Genomic DNA, 24,714 nt, shown 5'->3' on the forward strand with positions numbered 1-24,714 from the left:
CATCCTTCACTAATTCTTTGTATACGTGTTCTTGTTTGCCTTCTGGTTAGGGCAAAGTTGCTAGACAGTAATTTTTTTTTATTGATTTCGTCCCATCCAGAACTACAACCTGCGCATTCCTTTATTGAAGAGTGCATCGCACATTAAAACTTTTATCCCCATATATTGTGTGGGTCTGGCTTCATGCTCTGCGCAGCGCTTGTCTCGCTTCACTAGTCCACACGGTGAAAACCGGCGTAAGCAAAAAATGGCCGCCGCCGCCGACCTCAAAATGGAGAGCGCCAAAACCGTAGATGTCCACCTGTTCTCCTGCGACATCAAGCACCGCGGCAAGGCCAAGGCGTCCACCTACTTTCTGCCCCACGTCGAACCGGTCGACGGACAGCCGGGCATCTTCAAGTCGCACCTGCGCGGTCGACCGCTCAAGGGCCGTCACCTGACCCTTCCGGAGGGTTACAGCGGCATCGTCGCGCGCAGTGCGGCCACAGACACCGGCGAAAGCAGCACGAAGCAACTTTACGTGAGCGGTAGATTCGACAAGATAACCGCCTGGAACTGGAGCGTCCCACTCTACGAGGATAGGTGCCGGCAGATCAACGACTGGATCGTCGTGAACCAAGCGCTGCACGGACAATGCGACGACGACTGAAAGGAGGCGCCGAACGATCGCCGGGTGAATGTGCTGCGCGTGAATATCGCTGAGCGCTTGTGGGAAATTGTTTCTCGTTCGAAGATTTGTTCCGTTAAATTCCGTCGACTCGCGTCTACTTGAGGCGGCGATGCTGAGCGTTGTTCGGCTGTGACGGTTCGACCACTGTTGTGCGCGCAAGCCCATCCTCGCGTGGGATTCGATGTGGTCACTGCAAAGTCCGTTTCATTCGGGCCGCGAGTTTGTTGCCGTGTTTCATCATCAAAATGGCGGCAATAAAGTATACCTTGCAAATCGCGTAGGCGCACATTTCTGCAGTGTTACCGGGTTGTGTGCGTTTTTGCAACTGCTCATCGTCTGTAATACCGCTCTTCTTCACTGACATTCTTGTGTCGATAAGTTGAGTACACTGCATGTATGACACCCAAACCGAAGTGCCCAAACTGTAGCCTGATTGCACAACTTGGCACTACAAATTATGTTGCTCATCAGCTCCGTGTTCACCACTTGGTTATCGAGTGTACGCGCATGGCCTTTCTCTGTTAATCCTCCAAGGCTAGCCATATCTTTCAGCATACTTTCAGCAGGCTTTGCTAGATGTATGCGTCCGACTAAGCACTTAAACGACAATAAGTGCTTAACACCTCATGTCGTTTGAGCACTACAGCATTGAAAAATAGACAGCATACATCTCCTGTGCCAGTAGAGGAGTCAGACATGCACCATCTTCTGTGGACATGCTCTGGGTTGTAAACTGTCCATCTACATCATGGACTAAATTACATTCTTTAACTTTATGGGGTAGACAGGGCCCCACAATTACATGCAATAACATTCTTGATGCCGAAGGGCAAATTAACATAAAAAAAAAGTTTAGGATGAGACATAGAACACAGAAAAATAAGAGAGTTAAATTAACAGTACATCATGTGCTGCCGCAATCTCGGAAATTTATGGTACACATCATACGTTTCTATTTTATTAAAATATCGCCACCAGACTAAAAATTATTCATGCCATGCAGCACAGTTCAACTTCTTGAGCTAGATTACTCTCAGAGATGGCATTATTTAAACAAATTAGTGTACAAATTGAGGTAGAATAGTTTATTTTTAATAGCTATGGAGAAACTACTGGCAAAAGCAAACTGAAGCGACTAACAGAGAAATCAAAAGGGTGGCTTGACTTTCATGTTTACGGCAGTCAAGCGTCTGCTCAACAGCCAGACAATGAACTATGTTAAATCTTCTTTTTTACATGCTACTCAATGCCATCAATTTACCTTAGCTCCCTTTAAATTCCAAATACCTTTAGGTACTCCTTCTTTCCTCTAACAGTAAATGAGTAGAATGGCTTTGACAAAATGAATTAGAGAAATTTCAGGATCTATTGGAACTGTGAGGCATTTTTGGTGTGCATGGGATTTCGTTTCTTTTCCCTTGTTATTTCTCTCTCTTTTTTTTTTTGCCATGGATATCTTCATACAAATTTTTTTTTTGACAGGTTTGCATTACGTATGTTTCATGTATTTCTTATATAAACTGTGCCGCTTTACCACAATCCATACTGGAGTTAGCAATATTTGAAACAAATATAAAATCAAGTGAATCTTTGAATTAGTAAATGTTTGCCAATTAACTTTTAAACTAATTCCTTTATGGCACACATTAGAATTTACTAGTTGAATTCCAGTCATATCCACTTGGAATGAAATCTCAGGATGACACCAGTTCTGAGATAAGTGTTCCCAAATTTGTGACGAAATGCACCGGTGTTTCAGTAATTTGCAACTTCAGTGCACAGAAAAGCATTTCGTTTAAAAGGTGAGTGGAACAACAGTACAATTTTACTGCACGTTTGACACCACTTATGTCAAAACTGGTCCTAGTTTAAAGATTTGTACCAAGTGGATATGGCTTGTGGATATCATGGCTTCAATTCATATATTGCAATTCCGTTTATACTAGTGTAAGAGCCACCCTTTTTTTTCCCACAAGCTTAACAAAATGCAGACCTTGCACGGAGGTGGGCCACTGCATCCTAATTTTTCTGTCCCTTGATTTCTTTGTGCAAGAAGAATGTAGCCATGTAGCTGGTGCCTGTCTTTAGACTTCACTATTGTTGCTGTCATAGCTGCCCAAGTTGGGTTCAATAGCACACTTGGATACAGGTCATCCTCCAGTGCCCTTCGTGGCACTAAATACGACTGTTATATAAAACATTTTCGCAATGATATCTGAAGACCATGCACTCGGGTCCAAGACCATGCACAGAAGCTGCGACGCTGTTTTCGAATTCTCTATTTCATCGTTTTTTCAATTTTGGGCTGCCAAATTGGCGGTGTGGCTCATGTTACATGAGTGCATCCATTAGTCGAGTATGTACAGTATGTACACTAAAGCAATTAGTGAAAGTGGAAAGATTGCTAATTAGCCAATTATGCATTTTGATTTCCAGTGTAAATAATGCCCACACCTTCAATAATACAGCACAATGAGTAGATTTATGCTATATGTCACAGGCAATTTTTAAAAATTCCACTGAAAAGGAAAGGAGATGTCTGGCGTAACAAACAAGCAGCCAAAGCCAGGTTGAGGTATTCTTACCATCTCATATTTAACTTTCCCACAATCTGCACTACCCTCCAAAGCCTCGCACATTAACATAAGACTCCCGTTTTTGATTATGAAATATTTTCAACAAGAACGCATTAACCAAATGCACATTTTGAACACTGTAGAAGATATGTTGACCACGTGAACTTGCCCTCATAAGGTGGGTGGAGCCGACACCTGGCTTCCAACAAAACAAAGCAGCTCATCTTGCTGATTTCAAGTAACCACCATCACATAATGGAAGAGGGCTGTAACTGCAGGTTCGTAGAATCAATAGCTGAAAGAGCAGCTAAAGCTCTTGCAACTAGCATGCTCACTTTCAAAAGACAACACAATCGGATCCACTTGTCGAGCCTTCTTTATTCCTCAAAATGATTTTAAATTTACAAGAGCTTGGCCAGCAGGGAATATACAAATCGCCAAGTGACGTCGTGTCCACATTCACTGTACAATATTCCTTAGTTCATTGAATGCGCAGGTTTAGCTTTTAAAGAGTGGAGGTGTACAAGGCAGGGTGGGAATTTTACGGGACGTGGGTTCTGCGAAAAAGTATGTCAGCCCAGCCTAGCAGCCGTTATGACAGTACTGCGCCATGTCCGTCACACACACTAGCACATGCACGCATTTGAAATCCAGGCTGCATTCCGAAGCACAAAAAATACTCGTTTTTTCAGATCACGCATCCCGTAAACTTTTGACCCTTCCTGTACTTTTACTGACAGCTCAACAATTACTTGCTTCATATTTACATTTTACTTCCTAGAAATATCCGAAGACTTAAAGTTATAGCACTCCAGGGTAGCAGAGGAGACTGCCGTGAGATGGTTTCCATCACAGAAGAACCTAGACGAGTGACGTCGTCTTTGCGTGAAACCGCTGTGTTAGAAGTCAACCACTTCCTCCGACCTTTTATCCGCGAGTGGCAGTATCGTTGTGGTGGCATCAAAAGCAGCAAAAGAAGGTTAAATGCTGCCCCTCTGCATTGTACCGGCAGCGTTTAGCATTAAATCCCCAATTATTTAATTATACTAGCACTAGCTTCTGAACTATCGGTGGTGACCAAAAGATAGACTGCGCTTGAAGCCAGGCGATGTGCCGTAACTGAACATTTCAGCGACGCAGCTCGGTGACTTGGGCGACTTGCACATCAGCTCATCATCGTCGTCCTGGAAAAGAGAGAAAGACCAAAATGACCTTTAGCATTAAAAACGAAGGCAGGGTGGAAATGTTGCTGTTTTAACTGCAGGCTTTGGGTACTTATTTCTCAAAACTGAAGCTTCCTAGCAAAAGGCTATGCTTTGAGTACTGGCTTGCTTCACTTCTGCAACTGCAACATGCCCCTGAACTCATTCATTAAGAAGTTCATTACCAAGATTTCACTAATTGTATTGACTAATATAGCGCAATGTGGTACCCACCTGTGCTATAAAGCTTGAAAAATAAAAAGTGATTATTACGGGGTTTCCCGTGCCAGAACCAGGATCTGATTATGAGGCACACCGTAGTGAGAGACTCCGGAATAATTTGTACGTACCACCTGGGGTTCTTTACCGTGCACCTAAATCTAAGTACACGGGTGTTTTCGCATTTCGTCCCCATCGAAATGCAGCCGCCATGACATGTGATACTGTGACCTCATGCTTAGCAGCCATAGCCACTAAGCAACCACAGCGGGTAATGAATTATGGGATAGAACAAAGTAAACCTGTTTCTTGACAATATCAGTATGTAATAGATAGATCCTAACAATGAATATTGGATATAACGAACATATTATAGTGTCTCATGTGACTTTGTTATACCAAGGTGCAGCTATTTAATTATCTGGTAAACATGCAACATATTAAAGAATGTTAATTTTTGGTTCTTTTGTGTGTGACAATGTTGCAATATGATTATGACGCATGCCAATAGTGGGGGACTCCAGATTAATTTTGACCAGCTGAGATTGTTTAAAGTGTGCGGTACACTGGCATTTTTGCAGTTCGACCCCATCGAATTGGCCACCACAACCGAGATTTCATCCCGCTCCCTTGGGCACAGCACAACAGCACAAGGGTGAAATCAGTACAACACCACGGGGAGTGCATGCATATTGCCCTGGAACATTTTTTGTCGAAACTGAGAATGCACTCGAACGAGTCAGATGCCCTTCAATGAATATGTTATCGCAGAACAGATTTGAAAAAGAAGCGAGGAATAACAGAGATCCATAGAGCGCAATGTGTGCCATCCCCATTGCTCCTCTCACCACAGCGTTTTTTGTTAGCTAGGGTGGACACCGATAGCGACACCCTGTCCATTGATCCTTTCTTACTGTTTCTTCTTTCCGTGGTGCAGTTAGGCGAACCCTTAAAGGTTGCCATCTGACCAAGCTGCCGAAAATTAACAAAGGAGCAGCGAGAGGGCAGGTCAGATGCATTGAGGAAGCTTTAGCTTCAGGAAAACTCCCGATTTTTCAGTTCAGATACACGTAAAATGCAGAAGTGTTTTCAAGAGACAACTGCGGAACTAGACTGACTTGAACGAAATTTGTTGCACATGAGAGAGAGAGAGAGTTAAGTTCTAGTGACTCAAGGAAGCAAAAGTTTAATTTAAGGCCTAGCGATTTTTGTTGTTTTGTAGAAAGCTTTATTTTTTTTTAGACAATTTGAAAAAGAAATGTGCAGTTACAATGTATTTTTACCTATTGATTTCAAGAATGCAATTATTGTTTTCCTATGACAAAAACATTTTATGATATCAAGGTGGGCAATCTTTGTGACTAAATTTGACAACCTATAACATCACTTCAAAATGGCCTAAAAACAACAATTTATAGCTTGCAACATACTATCAACATTCAGAATCGATTCCGTGTGCTGCACTTTGTACCATGCGAGCTGCTGATAATTGGCTAATTAGGCCCTAAACAGAGAACATCTCATTTTGGATATCACAAAAAATATGTAACAGTAAAAAAAAAAAATAACTGCACATCTGAAATCATCAGGTTAAATACGTTAAATGTGCAAATTTAAATTGAATTGGTTAACAAAATAAAAAGCAATTTTAAATGCCTCATCCCCACATCTAGTGTATATTTAGATTGGAGGCCCAGAGCGAAAGCTTCCCCTTGAAAGAGCACGGACACAAAATTTCAAAGATGATATAGCTTGTGAGGTCGATTTCTGCAAACACGTGCAGAACATCTACAAAATATCAATAGCGAGTCTAGCTGGAAACATACTAAAAAACGATCTCAATGTACATATGTGTGGACAGTCAACCGCAATGTGCAGTACCCCGCGACATTGACGTCAACGCGGGGTGCGTGGTAAACATTTGAGGCCGAAACAACAACGACGACATTAGGTCACGAGTTCTCATCGCAATTCTGCCTACCATGCACCAAGCAGATCGTGCTGCTTGCGCTTTTGCTCCTTCCAGGACCGGCACTACGGTGCTGTGCCGTTATTCAGGCTGCGCTGCCAGTCTCCCTCAGCAGTCGCTCGTTGCAGAATGCTGTCCGTGTCATGCTCGTGCGTTTTTCACTTTAAAAGCGCAGAAAAAGAAATTAATTTGCGCTTACTTCTGCCCTGTTCTTACTGAAATTTCGCAGAAAGATAGCATTTTATTTACTTTTTCCGAAATAAAAAATTAAGAATGCATTCGATTTTCCTGGTGATATAGAAAGTGTTTGATGTACGCAATAATTCGATGTACCCAGGTTTGATATACAGTGGAACCCTGATTATACGACTTTCTTGGGACCGCAAAAAAGCGTTGTAAAATGCGAGCGTCGTAAAATTCGAACATAAATTATGCCTTTAAAAATACTACTTATTTCGCGCGACGGATTTACGAGAAACTTCAATGTAAACTACTAACATACTCTGCAGGGATAGGAAACCCAAATTACCAAAAAAGTAAATGCGATAAGAATTAATGCTGCAGTACAGGCACCAACCATGCTTTATTCAAACGAACCTTTGCGGCACTCCACTGCCGCGATTCCGGCCAGCCGGCGTGAACATTAATAAAAATAGTCGGTAACTTTCTTTTGGACCTTGTTTGATTCGTGAACCAAGAGCTTTTGCTCGAGTTGGGCAACGTCCAAAAGGAGGTCCTCTGTGGCGTCACGTGAACAGATGAATTTCCGGATGCCATCTATGTGCCGTAGCACCTCACAAAACGTGGTAGGAACAGGCACGGCATCTCTGGCATCGTCGTTGTCCTCGTCCAATATCGCAGCTGTGTCGGCACTAGGCAAAGCCTCCTCGTTGGCGTCATCCAGCAACACCTCGCCGCAGATCGCAACGTTGTCGTCGGCCTCCACGTACTCGGCAAAGGTCGTGGTGAGGTTTAAGCCCTCGAAATTGTTGGCGGCAAAGTCCGCATTGGCCTCGAGCGGCATCGAGGTTGTTGTGTCCCCAGCAGAGGAGACAGTCTCTCGCTTAAAGCCACAGTGCTTGAACAAGCTAGCAATTGTGCTTCGCGAAACTGCGTTCCATGAACTGGCAATAAAGGGCATGGTGTCAAGCACAGTGATTTTTTTTCAGACTCGCTGCACTCCATAGCTGCCAGCCGACGCTGCACTAACCACTTCCAGTACCCTTGCTTGACACACTTAATGATGCTGAAGATTCGGGTATAAGGTCCCGGGCAATGCTGGCTTTCGTGGCTCCATGCCGCTTTTCTGCTTCCTCGATAATATTCAGCTTATCGTCGAGCGACAGAACTGTCCGCTTTTGGGACATCGTGCGTCGCGTTGCTCTACACAACTCGAAACATCCGCTGAACGCTGGTCACTAGGATTACGACGAAGAACACATGCGATAAATCTACACCTCTCCACACTGCCTTGTCGACTATATGCTGCTGGGAAACTGGAAGGAGAGAAACGCTTCCCCAGTACGACGAGAGGTGACGCCGCCGAGAAGAGAGGGAGAAAGTGATTGCGGAGAAGAAAAGGCGTTATTTCAGCACAGCGAGTGTCGCGGGCAGCTGCTGGTGGGAGAGAGAGTAATGAATGCGCTACGCGAAGGTCGTCGTGAGGGTCGTCGTATAACACTGGTCAGGCGTAAAATCGTGTCGGATAGCCGGGGTTTTTAATGCATTGCTTCTATGGGGACTTCACCAGGACTGCGCTAATCCTTCGTAAAATCCGGGTCGTCGCAAAGCTGGGGGATGTATAACCGAGGTTCCACTGTATCAAGGTTTGACTGTATTTAAGAAGAAAAAATGCAAATTTGGCTTCGTCAATAGAAAAACTGCTGCCAAGTTAGCACTACCAGAGGCTTGTGTTGCCACCTAAAGGCAGCTGCAGGAAGCAAAGCAGCCTACCAGCGGGGATGCCACGTGCGACAGGCGGTTGCTTTGCAGATGCCCACACCTGAAAGTGATGGGCCACGTCTAGCGTGAAGGCAACTCCCGTCAGCAGAAAATCGGCGTCGCTGGACGATGAAATGAGGACAGCGCAAAGGACTCCACACGTAGCACGTGCATACGTAGATGGGGCAAGACAACTAGCAACATGATTCTCGCACTGACAAACACATCGCAATTGTTCACTGTGTGAGCCTAAGCACAATAGAGCAGCCCGCAATTTTAGTACTGAGACTATCTGAAAGGTTGACAGAATGCAAACCTCAGGTTCGTCGTCCAAGTCTGCGTCGGCATCGTCGTCAGACTTCTCAAACTTCCTGTAGAGGGGATCGATCCATTTGCTGGTGCTGGAGCATGGAAGAGAAAGGGGACAGAAAAATAGGAGGCAGCTGATTAGAATACAACGTAAATGGAGCAAAGCAAATGTCACAGTTCATCATCTAGCAAACAGAAATATGTTCAGCTGCTCTTAAAAGAAATCCTTAAGGCTAATCTACATGGAGCGAAAAAGCAACGAACTTCCAGCTTCTGCCACTTGACGTCCAAAAAATGGCTGTTCGATGCTGATCTAGTACTCTCTTCAGATACATAGTCGCCGCCCAGCGAACACCACCACTAAAAGCGGTCGGCGGCATTCACCCGCTCTTGCTTGCATGAAGTTTGGAGTGACGAACATGCAGCAGCGCTCTGCACTAAATTTTTTCGCTGCACAATATTCGTTGCAAAAGCTCGCTTCGTGGAGGCTGCCCTTTAGCCTACAAGTAAAGAAAACTGGGCGAACTTGTATGAATGCACAGTTGGTCTAACGGTGCAAGTAAGACGAAAATGGAGACAAGAGCGTGACCAGCCAAGCGCTTGCTCAATCATCCTCTCGTTTTTGTTTTCGTTTTGCTTACACTGCCAGGTCAACCATTGAAGTCTCAGCCTTAGTGCAAAATACTGCTGAAAGTGCGAGTTAAGGGTCTAACTCTTTATTAGGCAAACTTGTGGCCAGGATGAGAAGCGACAATCAAGACACGATGATAGTGGCGAGTGCTATCATCGGTTCCCAGAATCTAGTCTCATGGGTCAAGTCTGCTTCCCATTTACTGCAATGTTTCAGCTTTGTACCTTCCAGATTAATCACTGGCGTTTGCTTACATTCGAGGATATACAAGACTATTTGCTATGCGCCACTCAATATCATAAAACATGCCTAGTTCACTACAGAAGAACAACACAATACATTTCAGATACTGTTAGACACAGCTTGTGCAAAGCAACAAGTTCATAACAGTGATAACCTCAAAAAAATGAAACGAGTAACAGTAGCATGTGCAGAATGTTGAAAAAACAGCTTAAAAAGGCAACTCCGACAATTTTTCTGTGTCCATTGATCTTAATAACATTTTGAATATATATTCTCTTTTGCACTCTGATTAACTGTGCCAAACTATACGGCTGTAAGTCGTTAGTTTTCATGAATATGAATTTTAAAGATTGGTTGCGTTCCTGACTAACGACTTTCTACTTGCTACTCCGTCTCTGTGACATCAGAGACTACACTGCCACTGTCGTTGAAATCGCCGCTTAAATCGCCGCTGTCTAGTTCAGAAACTCTGTAAAAGCTCCCTGTGTCATCAGGAGACATCAGCTTCGCTTCTTTGGCATTAGCGCCACTTGTACTGTGTGTTTACATTATGGTAGTGCAGGATCTGACGTCATTGACTCATCGTGACGTCACATGAAGCAGCTACCCATTTCGGTTTCGGCATCTCGTTTATTGGTTATTTAAAATTGTTGATGAATTTCTAAGCGAATTGAACCACCCTACCCGTGACAAGACTGTCAATGCCATTTGAATATGACAATGTCCTAATATGGTTAAAAAACGCCGGAGTTGCCCTTCAACAAGCTGCTTAATTAATCCCGGTGTTAACAGCGCAAAACGTAGACGGGACACGAGACGAGACCACAGCGCTTGTGGTGCCGTCTTCTCATCTTGTGTCCTATCTACGTTTTGTGCTGCTAACACCAGGATGGAACTTCATGGTTATATTGCGCTCAGTTTTACAAACAGGATATTAAGGAAGGACAGGATGTGGACGGACGTAGCGCAAACTACCAACTGTTTGATACTGTTAAAGAACGCGCTTATATACAAGGAGATATGGTGCGGGGGGGGCGGGGGGGTACATATAAAAAGATATGACAAGGTGACGACATGTGATTATTGTTTGGGTCAGGCATACATCGTTCACATGCACCCGTTCGCCCTGGCAAACTCGACCTCAGCTTTGATAAGCGCGATGGACGGAGTGCTTACGCATGTCTCTTTTTCTTTAGCTATCGCAAGCGCCTCCCATATTTCTCGCTCCATTTTTGTTTTTGATGTTTTTGTTTGATGTCCTGTCCTTCCTTAATATCGTGTTTGTAAAATTGAGCACAATATAACCATGAACGTTCACCAACTAGCCCCATTGCTTTACCAGGATGGAAAACCAACAAGCCCCAAACTGCTATTCATTCCTCAAAAAGACAATATTCGTGCACTACTACTGATCACAGCAGAACATAATTAATATGTTCCTAGCTGATGCCTTGGCTGCTGTGCTGCACTTTCACAGTTCTCCACGGTGCCTTCGTTGCTTCTGCGACGTCAGTCTCATGCAATGTGACTTTCTCCTTCTTTTAACGTTTTGTGGTTTCACAAACGGCGAATCAACAGAGTTCAGAGTGTCGTTGACGCACGCAGCAGAAAGTCTCCACACTCACCGCTTTAGCACATAGGGGTCGAATGGGAAGAATGCATCAAGGACTGTGTCTCCGTACGGTGTGTTGTCCCCGCCGGCCATGGGCAGGGCGAGCCGCTGGTTGCGCTCGATGACACTGTAGCAGTAGACAAGCTGGTAGTGACGTGCTATCGAGGCAAACTGCTTGACCACGGCGGGCAGGCAGGCCTTTAGGGGGTTCAGCGGGCACATCACGAGGGCCTCCAGGTTCAGGTCGCGCAGGTACTGCAGGCCTGCACATAGTACAGTGAACTTCCATGATGAACCAGAACTAGAACGATGAACTAGAACCATGAAGGTTCTTGTTAAGCAAGCAGAAGCAGAGTGAAACAATTAAAAAGTCAACAAACAGTCCTGAGAGTGTGAAGGTTACCAGACCATTTCATCTTACAGTTAAATCCCAGTATTAATTCAGAATCCTTTAATTCGAACTGATCAGTTAGTCCCAGCAGAGTCACATGTATTCAAATAAGGAAAAACTCCCACAATTTCGAACTCCTAGAACCACGCAGCAGCCATATTGAATGAAATTTCGCTCTTTCAGCTAAACTGAACCGAAGGCCAAAGTTCGATGCATTGCTGGTCACCATAACATTGTGTACCGGGGATATTCAGCCTTGTAGCTTTGTGTGATACATTAGGCCCACACTGCACGCATTACCACAGAACCGGGGTAAAGTGCCACACAAACACCATTTTACCGCCATCGCATGCAGAGCTTCAGCAGATAAGCAAATTAATGATGCAGTAAGGAATTAGGCTTCTTAAGGTGTTTCACACCGCCAACAGATGACCAGTGCTAAATGCTGTGTCATTATCCGATTGGCACATAGTTCACAGGGCACACTCGTGTGATTATCCTTCTTTTGCATTCCAATATCAAATTAGCTGCACTTGCTCAGTAATCCGCAATTTCGGAGACAGCAATTCCAAAAATGTATGGTAAGCCACTAGGTCTTGCTAATACGGTACAGTCACAGACCGATAATTTGGACTCAGTCCCACTCCACCTGCACGGCCACGTGCCAATTTGACCACATACCATGTGACCACATGGCTGCCCATAGTAATAGCCATAACCATGGTAAAAACACAGACTGACCAGGTCGCATGTGAGCATATCTGCATGCATGCCACAATGTGTTGACAAGCTTTTCCGGCTGCTTGTGAAATAAGGATTTATTTTCTGGCGAATTCAATATTTCTGACTCCATTTATTTGGACATTTAGGCAGTGCGCGCAAATTCTGAATGATCAGTGAATCAGTGTATTGCGCGCTGTACTGTGCATATTATCGAGTGCAATATTAAAGGGGGGCTTCCTTTTCCTTGAACTCCACTTTATTAGAATAATTTTCCCTTCCCCTTAGAGTTTGAATCAACAATGTTCCACTGTATTAGGCGTTGTAAAATGTGAATGTGCAAGCAGACGACAATGCACACACACAGACGACAAGCAAAAGTCCATTTGTGCTTTGCCTGTGCCTCTACTTGTGCCTTCATCGGTTTGCAAATTCAAGACTTACATTGCCGAGTTTACCTGCGAACTATTCCCTTCACCCTCTAGATAGTGCCTACTGCAAGATGAAACAAGTAGGCTAACAAACCTATTACAGATCTACAGATCCGTCAAGCTTCATGCATGGCATGTATCCTGTGTAGACACTCGATTTGTGGAGTTTAACGCGCCAAAAGAACACTGGAAAAATGAGAGACGACCAGAGTCGAGAGCTCCAGATTAATTTTTTACCAGCTGGGGTTCTTTAATCTGCACCATAATCTAAATGCAAGAGCGTTTCTACCTTACACCATCAGAATTCTGCCCCAGCACGGCTGGAAATTGAAACCGTGAAGTTGTGCTCGACAGCAGCACAGTACATCTACTCGCCCGCCACTCCAGAGACGAGGGAGCGCACAGACTGGCAAGCAGACCCCACCTTTCTCGCCGTCTGCAATTCCCTTGTGGTGGAAGGCAAACACGTAGAACACCGTCTGGCAGACGGCGTAGAAGGTTCCGTGCCGCTGGACGTCGTGCTGGGGTTGACAGAATCCGCCGTCGTTCAGCGAGGCCATGTAGCCGTGCGCCCACTTGCTCATGAGGGACAGGGAGTCGCACACCGTGCTGCGATACAGAAAAAGGCAAAAATAAAAAAAGTGATTTCATGTTTGGAGCACAACTGCAAATATATAAAACCATGTGCTTTGTCAAACCGGTGCAGTTGAACATAGAACAGCGTTCAACTGTCATATCTGACTTGAAAAAACCTTCGTGACATGCAATATTTTTTATGAGCATATGTAATAAAATCTTGCTAAACAAACACACATGACAAAAAAAGAAAGCAATAGCTTGTGCTATATTTGTTGAACTCTGGTACCAGCACATTGGTACTGCCATATCAGTCTACAATACTTTGAACTCTACATAATTCCTGGTGAGCAATCGCAAAAGTTGGCAGTTTCGCGCAAAGGGTGATGCATCGACAGTGGAACAAGGCTTCATATTACACTTGACCTCCTCGGACGGCGCTGTAACTACCGTAATGTCCTGAGAGATTCCCCACCCTCGAAAGATAACCCTCCTCTGTTATTGGAATGATTTTCTAGTTTTTTTTTTTCAAAAACATCGATAGGTGACCACAACGGCACATTGAAAGTTAGCTCACCTCACACTTTCACTCGATTTTCTCTCAACTTTAGGTGAGCTATCTCGGGATTTTAAAGTATGTGCGGCTGCAACATTGCTTGTAGCTGGGCCCAAATATTTTTTTGCATTTTCTGATGGTTTAGGATAAAAGGCATCCACTGCAAACGAAATGTTTTGTGGCTGTTCTTTGCTTTCTAGAATTGCTGAAATTCTGACAAATAAATCAGTTTGGTCCATAAAACCTGGTCAGAACAATTTTGGTGTTTAATGTTATACAGCATCTATCTAGCATATTGAAGAACCCAGATGGAACACCACACCAATGCGAACGGCAAAAATTGGCCAGGAGTGTCCATATAATTGTTGAAAAAAAAAAGTCTATTTTTCTAAGATTCTTGTAACTGATCTGCACATATTTTAAATGTAAAATTTCATAGAGACTGCTGAATACCTACACTACCCGAGACTAGGCCTTTTACATAGTCCAAACTATCAATGCAGTTGGCCTTTAGGGTGCTGGAGGTGGAGATGGGCATGCATTTTTCTATGTAACTTGTATGATATATTTTGATATGCTAAATTTGTTTTAAGTTATAATGATGCCAGTCTTTGTTTCTTCAGATTCATAGAAGGGGGGGGCCTCTAAATGTAAAGACGCAGTCAGTTGTGCACAATAGAGCTCCATTAAAATAATAAAAATAAAAACGCTGAATAAGGAAAACACCGTCAAGCAAAGGAAAAACAGCAATGGCTGTCCCACCTGAGAGGCACATATTTGGCTCGGGCCAGAAAGCTTCCGATGTAGTATGCCGACGCTTGCCGCACGATGCACGATGTGGCAGGGTTCTGGACTTTCTTCCAGAGGTAGTCTAGGAATGCAACTGCCAGGGCCGCCTGAGGAGTTGTCGGCAAGAAGAAACCGATTCAGCCACAAGCTATATGTACACAACTACAACAGAACGTCTTCGATCTAACTCTCACAGTCGCACATGCAACACATTCAGGCTGTCTGATATGGCCAGTAATTTCTGAAGTTAGCCCTCATAATCGTTAAGTCCACCACAAAAAAATGGTCTTTCTCAGTTGTCTCAATTTAACGACACCTACACACATAAGAACAGAAAATGCACAGAGGCGTGGCGGCGACCTCGGCAAAGAGCATGGCCACTGACAGGTGCATGCACGACCCCATCGCCACCAAAACCCATCTTCCATCTTCACCTGTCTGCTTGAAAGTATTGTGGCATAGTAAGCAGCGCCATTGGAAGCACACTGCACCATTTTACAGGCAACAATCAAAACCCACGACCATTCTTTGCCGCCTCCTTGAACAGGACCGGTGGCAGCGAATAGCTTGCAGAAATGAAAGTGAGCCAGCAGTTGCCGCGCTGGGAATGGACTCGGGTGTCCTACAGGCTGAAAGCTACTTTCACAGCATCTGCCTGGTTGACTCGCTGTTGATGTACGATGACTGGCCGTTCAAACGGCATATTGTGACGGGAGTGCAACTAAGCATGATTCGCAGTACAAGTTCGCTGGCGGCGGCACGGCCCATATATAGGCTAGTTTGCTTCAGGGCTGCGTCCACATCTACCTTATCCTGAATAAAAAGACCTAACAAGCACTTCTATGCACAGGGCCAGGCAATGCAAGCTTTTGGGGTTAGCGTTGCAATCAGTTTATCAAAGAACATTCAACAGCACGAGTGACTTCCACATTCGTCTGCAAAATAAAAAAAAAGAAATAAGAAATAAGGAAAGTTCTGTGCGTTCGTCGGGGCCTTGGAGAAACAAATTGGTAAATTCTTGCTTCGCACTACCTTGGACTGTTCAAGACTATCTTAAAAATAAAATTCCGGGGTGTCAAGGGCGAAAGCCATACGATAATGAGGCACGCCTTAGTGAGAGGCTCCAGATTAATTTTGACCACTTGGAGTTCACCCAATGCGAGGAGCATGGACATCTTTGCATTTCACCCCATCCAAATGCAGCTGCCCCGGCCGAGCTTTGATCTCACACCCTTGAGCTTAGCAGTGCAACGCCAAAGCCCCACACCACCACGGCAGGTGCTGCCCAAGAAATGAGGAGTTTTCAGATAACTTCAGACAGGCATACCTTATATTTCGAATGACCAATATACCGAACTATTTCGTGATCCCCTTTGATTTCGATAGATTCGGGATTGACTGTACTACCTTAAAACATTGTGCATTACCTCATATCACAAGCTCATACTCGTGTGGCAGCAGAAGCATGATAACAAAGGCACATACATAAACATGTGCAGCAATACAATCCTAACTACTCACTGATATGAACATTCAATCTTAGTAATTTTCGTTTAAAATATAATAACTAAGTGCATAAAGTACTGCTCACAGGCCGGAAGCTGCACAGGTAGAAGAGGAGGAACTGTACATGGCAGCACTTGTGCGTCGGCAGGACTATCTTGTCGAAGATGGCCAGGAAGTCCTTGAAGAGCACTTTAGTCTTCTCCCAGTCCAGCTTGGACAGGTCGTCATCTGCGAGGAGAACATTGCATTTACCCGACAATAAGACAACACAAAACACCAAATGACCACTATGAAGGGAGTGTGACAGATGTCAAATACTGCACGTGACAAACACTTATGCATGGCGCTTAAAGCAGCACTGACACGAACATTTCGGGCCCTACTTTTGCTGCTTCTTTAGGTACAGTTAAACCTTGACACTATAACAAAGTTGGTAAAATCGGCACTTTGCTTCACTATATCGAAATTTCGTTATATTGAAACTACCTTTTATGCAGCTAGGTACAGTCGCCGACTGATTTATTTTACACAGAAGGGGGCGTAAAATTTCTCAAATTATCGTGCAATCGAGAAAAGAAAAGTTCAGTCAGAAAAAAACTAATTCATTTGTTGAATTAGAGAGTCGGGGACCAAAGATACGGTTTCATGTAGTGTAGACGATATCTTCACATAGGTTGTGTGAAGAGAAGCTTTCACGTCCACTTGGCCACCGCAACCGATATCATCACCTGCAGTGGGAGGAAAAGGCTATCGTGAAGAACACAGGCACAGTGGAGTGGATGCTTAGTCCGTCTCCCGCTTCAACGCGTCTCCGAAACTGCGGGAAGACAGCCCACACGAAGCCACCGCTGTCTCGGCTTGCCCGGTGGCATTGCACTCCCACCGCGGATTCACTCCATCACAGGGCGCACAGGCCATGTACCCCGCTGACAGCCATGCAGCCGAGCTAGAAGGGGAGAGTCACACTCACCTGCCTCCCTCCACCCCGCTTAGCGTACGCTTGACCAAGTATCCGCATTGCTGTTTTTATAATAAATCACGTACCTTTGGTATTGCAGCGTTGTTGGAAATGCAGGTAGAACTGGTTGAGAACCTGGTCCAGAATGTCGGCAAGGGGATGCTGCATGCGTCCCAAGTCGGTGCTGTTGTCTTTTTCCTGCAACAAATGCGAGCAAATGCAAGAGATTCCACTAAGAACAACAGCTCTCTTCTACAGCAGGAGCTTCGTGCTCGCAAGCAAGGACTCACAGGCATTTGTTCCCAATATTCATAGAATTTGATGCTAAACAATTGAAGCCACTTGCATTGAATATTTCATCGAAAAAAGCTATTGCTATGTCAGCAATTTGTTATATATCTGTACTTTCAATAGTGTAACTCGCATCTGGTCCTTCTAACTCAGTGAATATTATTACAGGCAAACTAATTATAAGTCGGTTCAACTTTACATGCACATGGAAAACAAAAACAAAGGACACACTGGCATCCCTTTCAAATTTTAGCATTACATGTGTTTTGCTCCTTTGAGGAGACAACTGCTAACCCTTTATTTTTGTGTGTGCTGTTTATAGACACCTTGTAACAAGAACAAAATAGCTGCGAGCTCATAACACATCACACCAGTGTGCCAAATAAAGGCCCGTGAAAAAAAAAATGTTTCTATAGTTAGACGAACATACCGTAACATAACATAATTACATAACATAATCGAACATACCATTTCAAAGATGTCGCCTCCTTCCATGGCATCATCCTCGTCTTCGAGTTCAGCTTCATTTATTTCATCCTTGGGGCAGTGCAGCTAAAATGCACATTAAAAAACATTTGCAAGAAATTTAAGCTTGCATACTCATGAATAAAAACGATGCTTGCGTTCTCACAGACAAGGAAAAATAGCATGCAAAAGAAATACATGCACATGCTAGGCTTTCATTGGGCAAGCACATGAACTTTAAAGGAGCCATAGCCTTCCATCTACTCTCAATTTATCAAAGTAAATGAGAGCAGAGTGGCTAATATGGTTAAACACAAAAAACAAAATTTTTAGGCTTGGAATTAAGCACTGCACTTTAAGACTGTCCCACAGCAAGGTGGAAAAATTTGATTGCATTTGAAGCTATATCTGGAATATTTTTTTATCATCATCACCAGCCTATTTTATGTCTGCTGCAGGACGAAGGTTTCTCCCTGTGATCTCCAATTACCCCTGCCTTGCGCCAATCAATTCCAGCTTGCACTTGTGAATTTCATCCCCCCCACCTAGTCTTCTGCCTTTCTTGACTGCGCTTCCCTGCTCTTGGCATCTGTTCTGTAACCCTAACGGTCCACCGGTTATCTGACCCACGCATTACATGACCTGCCCAGCTCCATTTCTTTCACATGTGGCAGAGTAACTGTAAAGCAGTCTGGCAATATTCACAGGAAACGAAGTGAAGTGTGTTTTGCACGGCCAGTGTGCGCAGTATATGCATGGCGGCTTTTTTTTTTTTCGCATGTACGTGTCTCACGTAGTCACCATGAGACAGTTTTTCTTAGGGAAGTGAAACAATTGCGGACACAAAGCAACGACAATTCCCTTGTGCCATTAAGTGCTAAAGCATGCAAAGTAAGGAGAGTCTGGCACAGCATGGTTTCGGAGCAGATGACACAGCAGTGGGGAGTCCCGCATTTCTTGACGTCACACAAGCCATGTCAAAATGGTGGTCGCTGTTAGGCTTAGAGGCAGTAAATTGAAACTCAAATGTGTGTAACCTCTTCTAGTCACAGTTACAATGATTAATTGGGAATGGTTGGACGACCATGTCATAGCCCCTTTAAGGAAAATGATGTGAGCTGCTGCGTGTTCATGAGCTATGTAGTATTTCACTTTGGCAAACAAGGAAGCTGGAGACACACTACACATGACAACAATGTGTGCAGTGCGGGTCCAGTCCTTTTGTCTTCCGACACACAGTGTGTAAACATGAATGGAGTTAGTGTACTGTTCATTAAAAAATAACCAGTATTACTGCCACTTGCTCTGAATCACGGTGCTCAAAAGCGGAAAAAAAAAAAAAAAGACAAGTAACAGGTTAGACTACTTGCACTCAGAAAAAGACAACTCACGTCAATCTGCAACGCCTTGTGCGTGAGCAGCTGCAGCAGCTCCAGCCTATGGTCTGGGATGTAGGAGGACAGGCGCAGAAGGTGACCCACGAGGGATGCCTGCTGGGTGCCCTCGCGTTTCATGTAAGGAAACACCTCGGCAAGAATCTCGATCAGCCGTGTGGGAGCCCTGCGCATAATTAAAGACAGATTGATTGATTTATTGTTTTTGCGTTTAATGTGCCAAAGCTACACTGAGTTTACAGGAGGTGCTGTAGTTGAAGGCTTTGGTTTGAAGGCCAACTGCAATAAAATTTCACTTTGACTAAGTTGGTCTTAAATCATACCGCTAAAGACTGATGCAGTCTTGGCAAAACCGCAGGGCTGGCTATTGTGTAGATGACGCATGCACCCAGTGGTAAGCAGCTATGACATAAATCCCAGCATGACATCTCCAAATTTGTTCAGCCCTTCGCAGGCAGTCGCCCAATCTTAGAGGTCACGCCAAAAACTTGCATGTTGTGGGTCACGTGTCACTTTCAACAAGTGGTAATGACTTTTCTTTTTTTTTTCCCCCAGTTTTCGGTATAAAGAACGGCTATCTTTGTGAGCGATTTGTGACACTTCAACCAATATTTCAACTGTAATATTTTGCACAGACTCATAGGTACACTGTCATAAACTAGGCATTTTAAGTAGTCCAAAATTTCATTGTGGTTGGCCTTTAAGTTTGACTGCTTATGTTTCTTTGACATGCACTCAATGTTGTACTGGCAGACAGCTTCCCGTGGCAGAAAGCTACAGGGGCGAAGCCCTTGCCCATGTGTTACTGCACCAAGCGGTCCAGCCCAACACTTGACAGTGCTTTCAGTTTCTAAAAGGAAGTAGCTTCCACAAGCGATGGTTTTGCATTTGCCCAGACACAAAGAGAAAAGCAGAAAAAGAAGTCAGAATTAACACTCAGTCGTGCATCTTGACTTATTTAGCTGTTGTAGATAAGGCATTTATGTTTTCTCTTTTACAGCTTAAAGTAATACCGATGAAAATGTGGGCTTTTTCTTTTTTTTTTTTTTTTTTCAGAAGCGAATTGACTTGTGCGCAATGTGCCTCCACAGCCTTCCCTTCAATGCCATAGAAAATTGTCCTCGAGCGAAGTTCAGGAGTGTTTCTGCATACCCATTGAGCCCCAAAGGTGGGTCAATTGAAGGTGCTAACACGCAAGTGGGAAAAAGTTTTTAAATTTCTTGATGATTCACACACAAGTATAATCTATGATGTGGCTTTGCGTACTGACAATGAAAGGCTTTTGAGCTTTCTGGGCTGCATCATCTTATTTCCTTTCCATGTGCACTTGGAAGCGTAAGCACTTTCTCTCCTGAAAATTCAGTTGCAAGTTAGCACATGTGTCGTCCGTCCCGAGTGTCAATGTCTGTTTCATGCTGGCCATAATAGCAATGCAAACATGAACTTACAATTTGTTCGCCCCACAACACTGAGGCGTTAAAAAAACACCAAAGGAAAATATTAAGCCAAGATGGATTGATAGATTATTCTATTAAAAGTCTACCATCGTTTTATGTGTGCCAATACATACACGATTTCGTGGCGCGGAAAATTGCCACCAAAGGTCTCGCTGCTGCTTCTTAATTTCAACCACCCAAGCCAAGACAGACAAGTCGATGTAATCTAAACATTAAAAAAAAATTAAATTGTGGGGGTTTTACGTGCCAAAACCACTTTTTGATTATGAGGCATGTCGTAGTAGAGGACTCTGCAAAATTTCGACCACCTGGGGTTCTTTAACGTGCACCTAAATCTAAGTACACGGGTGTTTTCGCATTTTGCCCCCTTCGAAATGCGGCCGCCGTGGCCGGGATTCGATCCCACGACCTCGTGCTCAGCCGCCCAACACCATAGCCACTGAGCAACCACGGTGGGTGTAATCTAAACATGACCTCCCTCCATGGTGTTCCCTGTGAATCAGCCAGTGCTTATGTCACATCAAAAGTACCACAATCTAAAATAGGTGGCACCACTCCCGATTTTTCTATTTTCATCATTTCCTCACCTACAAAAGCTCTATTCGCGCTACGAGCGATAAATTTGTTAATACAGAAACCCAATCTTTCAATTAAACTCGGCTTAATATTTTGCCTTAGTGTCCTGTTAAGCTCACTTCCCATAGTGGTACACCTCAGCTGCTAACAATGACAAGACCTGCACAGCGAGTACAGAGCTGCAGATTCATGCGATACTTACGTTGGCATAAGCTTGAAGAGCAGCCGGAACAGTGCGTGAAGCCTCTCCAATTTTTCTTCCAGCTCAGGTGTGTCCTTTGAAGTGGCTTCTGCAAACAGACAAAAGCTATGATTATCAAGATGAACACACAGAGAAGCAGCATGGGTCCAAAAGTGGCCTACAGTATGCATAAATGAGAAATATAACACAGACCAGAATTTTGAAAAGTTTTCTTATAGCGCTTAATCTAGCACAACAGTATGGACGTTGCAAAAGTTTTGTCACAAACCTGGAGACATGAAGGTGCCTAGGAGAGCTACGACAATGTTCCTCAGGATCACGGGGTGGATGAAGACCATGTCGCAGGCCAGCTGTGAAAATACGTCTATGACGTGAACATTCCTCCTGAGCAGGTTGATTTTCTGGGGGAAAAAAAAGAGCAGCAAGTAGCGCAGAGCTGTTGAATATAGTGCAGACTGTCAAAACAAAGCAATCAACTACCTTTCACCATCTGCCACTAGGGTTGCTTCCACTGGCAAATTTAGTTATTTCTTCATTGTTCTGGCTGGCAGTTCAACTTCCACATTGGCGCACCACTTGCCAGTTCTACAGCTCTCCCTAAACTGGCACATTATGAAGCTGCGTCATAACTTAATCCATTAAACTTGCTGTAATTTCTTAAACACCAAATATGTTATCATATTTCAACGCATTCTTTGGTTGTTTTTCATAAGTGACTATATGGCTTACAAACTAACTATTTGGAACAGAAACAACATAACTTTAGCAGTGTGGTAAATGTTTCTAATCCTTTCAATAAAGTTTAATCGTGAAAAGTTAGCACTTTTGCATACAGCACTTCTCACAAAAAGCATAACGGCCTTTTCCCCCATCTCAGTGTCAGTTTCTTTATATATTTCGTTTAGTCATGGTACCCTTAAAGACTCTCATTTGAGGCTATTTACATAAGGGGAGGGGGGTTGCAATAGAAAACGGTAAGATGAAATACAGAATAAAAGTACGCTAAAAGAGTTCAGCTAGTAAGAAACAGTTATTTGTAAAAAATAAATGGGTAATGCATATAACACAATCATATTATAAAGAATATACAAGATCACAGAGTCTACAGTATTAAAGTATTAATACGCAACTCCTCAAAAAAATAACTGCTTGACAAAGGTGGAAACCCTATCTGCAATACCTTTAATCTTCAAAATCTCAAGACTCCACCATGTGTGCTTTGAAAATGGTGGCGTCCCTCAGCATTGCGTGCTACTATAGCACCTTTTAGCACTTCTTCGGTGCATGGGCCTGCACAACTACAACTGTAATTACTGTAGCATGCATGCTTGTGTTTTCTCCTTGTATTTTATCTCTCATCACACTATTACACCCAGAGTGCTGACAGAATGAAGGGGCGACAAAGAAAGCAATACACGTCTGTCATTACGCAGACTAAAGGGTGTCAGCAGAAATGACATGTCCACACTTACCAGGACGCAATCCAGCACTTCGTCGTTGTGCCTTTCAATTAGTGGCGCAGAGTTCTTGATGCGTTTCAGCAACCTCACCAGCGTTTCATCCTAAAGAACCCCACATGCACCCAAACAGCAACATAAATGTGAATTTTTTTTCAGATGCTAATAAAAGCCAACCAATCTGTACCAATCACACTCACCAAACATGACCATGCTGATCTGTACAATGCTAATTAAAAGCACCACATCCTTCCCAACACCAGCACTGAGCCGAACGGTAGTTTCACAACTCACCACACCAGTTTGCACGCGACGACAGTTCTGGGCCAGATCGATTGCGCGTTTGCAGCAATAAGGCCGTTGCTTTTTTTTCTTTCATTTTTTTTCTAGGCTATTTATAAGCATTTTCAGTTCAACAACGATTCCAAGTGAATCCCGACAGCGCACACAAATGCCGTGCCTAGAAGTAGCAAGCAGCGAATCTGAGGTGTGCGACCATCCACAGCAATGTCAACCGAAAGCCAAGCTTCTGTACACAGTACCGGCAGACGTGAACGGGGCCACACTATAATTACTGTCTGTGGAAGGAGTTTATTCGGAATTTGTTTTTAAGAAAGAATACATGTATTCATGCCGGGACATTCAACTCCGTATAGCAATGAATAAATCGATCATAAGCCGGCTGCAGACTGGCGCCGGATTGCAGGTCCGTTGCTCAACTGTTGTCGACTCCCTCCCTCTCTACCGCCCTCTCCAAATAACAGCACTTGCGCAACGTGTTGCAACCCAGCGGATCGCTTGTTTCGGCTTGTTTTAAAGTCAGTACTACATTGATTACGACTTCACTTCTGGCTGCGGAACCGCAAACAGGCCAATTAAGTAATCCCGAAAAGAAAAAAAAAAGCTGACAGCCAACGCTTCAGGAATGCAAAAGAAAAAAACGTGCAGGAATAGCTATTTAGCGCGGCCAGGTCTTGTCCAGGCAAGGCCCGAAGCGCAACTCACGTCGGTGTCGGCCGACTTGAGGGCACTGATCAGCTGCCGGTAGTTGCTGTCCATGACGTTCGACTTGTTGGCTTCCGCGAAAGCCATCTGGACGTCAATATCGTCGGCAGAAGGCAGCTTGAATCCCACGCGGTTCTCGACGACGACGGTCGATGTCGAAGGACCACGTTTCTTCAGTATCGACGTGGTTGACATGGTGACGATAGCTGGGAGACAGCTCAGGCCCGCGCGAAACCCAGAGGGTTGTCAACAGGCACACAGACTGCCGTCGGCAGTCCAAAGTGTTTCAGGTGTTACCGTACTGTTCGTTCGGTTTATAATGGCGCAAGTATACGTTCGAACCACGCAAAAACACGACGTCGCGCCGTGACATTATATGCTGGCGCAGAAAGAACCAACCATGCGGCAATCTAACCTACATAAAAAGACCGGCTTTAAATGACTGGGGATTGCTCTGGCTTCGACTTTCACGCAGTTTACAGGCTTTGCAAACCTAACAAGTAGTAACAGCCGTTGCAGACTCCAAGCAAACACTAATCGTTCAACATGCACATTATAAGTGATAAAT

At 44.2% G+C, this 24,714-nt stretch overlaps 2 protein-coding genes across 3 annotated transcripts; one reads left to right on the plus strand and one right to left on the minus strand.

Moving 5' to 3' along the window:
• The first annotated feature begins 33 nt into the window (after positions 1-33).
• On the plus strand, positions 34-3,798 carry LOC142589720 (uncharacterized). The gene has a single exon (XM_075701275.1). It carries the CDS (start codon positions 248-250, stop codon positions 647-649), a length of 402 nt encoding a protein of 133 aa, XP_075557390.1. The 5' UTR covers positions 34-247; the 3' UTR covers positions 650-3,798.
• On the minus strand, positions 3,605-24,592 carry Tif-IA (RNA polymerase I-specific transcription initiation factor RRN3 homolog Tif-IA). Of its 2 annotated transcripts, none has more exons than XM_075701270.1 (13): positions 24,147-24,592; positions 23,157-23,246; positions 21,953-22,085; positions 21,685-21,772; positions 19,447-19,615; positions 18,059-18,142; positions 17,386-17,497; positions 16,427-16,569; positions 14,809-14,942; positions 13,339-13,523; positions 11,386-11,635; positions 8,894-8,978; positions 3,605-4,430 (listed from the first exon to the last, which is right to left on the minus strand). In XM_075701270.1, the coding sequence occupies exons 1-13, from the start codon at positions 24,339-24,341 to the stop codon at positions 4,311-4,313; spliced, it is 1,788 nt and encodes a 595-aa protein (XP_075557385.1). In that variant the 5' UTR covers positions 24,342-24,592; the 3' UTR covers positions 3,605-4,310. The 2 variants fall into 2 exon arrangements, with proteins under 2 accessions (XP_075557385.1, XP_075557386.1); XM_075701271.1 differs by lacking the exon at positions 3,605-4,430 and adding an exon at positions 6,653-6,797.
• Between the last annotated feature and the right edge of the window lie 122 nt (positions 24,593-24,714).

The sequence above is a fragment of the Dermacentor variabilis genome, chromosome 8 (assembly GCF_050947875.1).
Source record: "Dermacentor variabilis isolate Ectoservices chromosome 8, ASM5094787v1, whole genome shotgun sequence".
In the NCBI taxonomy this organism is placed as follows: Eukaryota; Metazoa; Arthropoda; class Arachnida; order Ixodida; family Ixodidae; genus Dermacentor; species Dermacentor variabilis.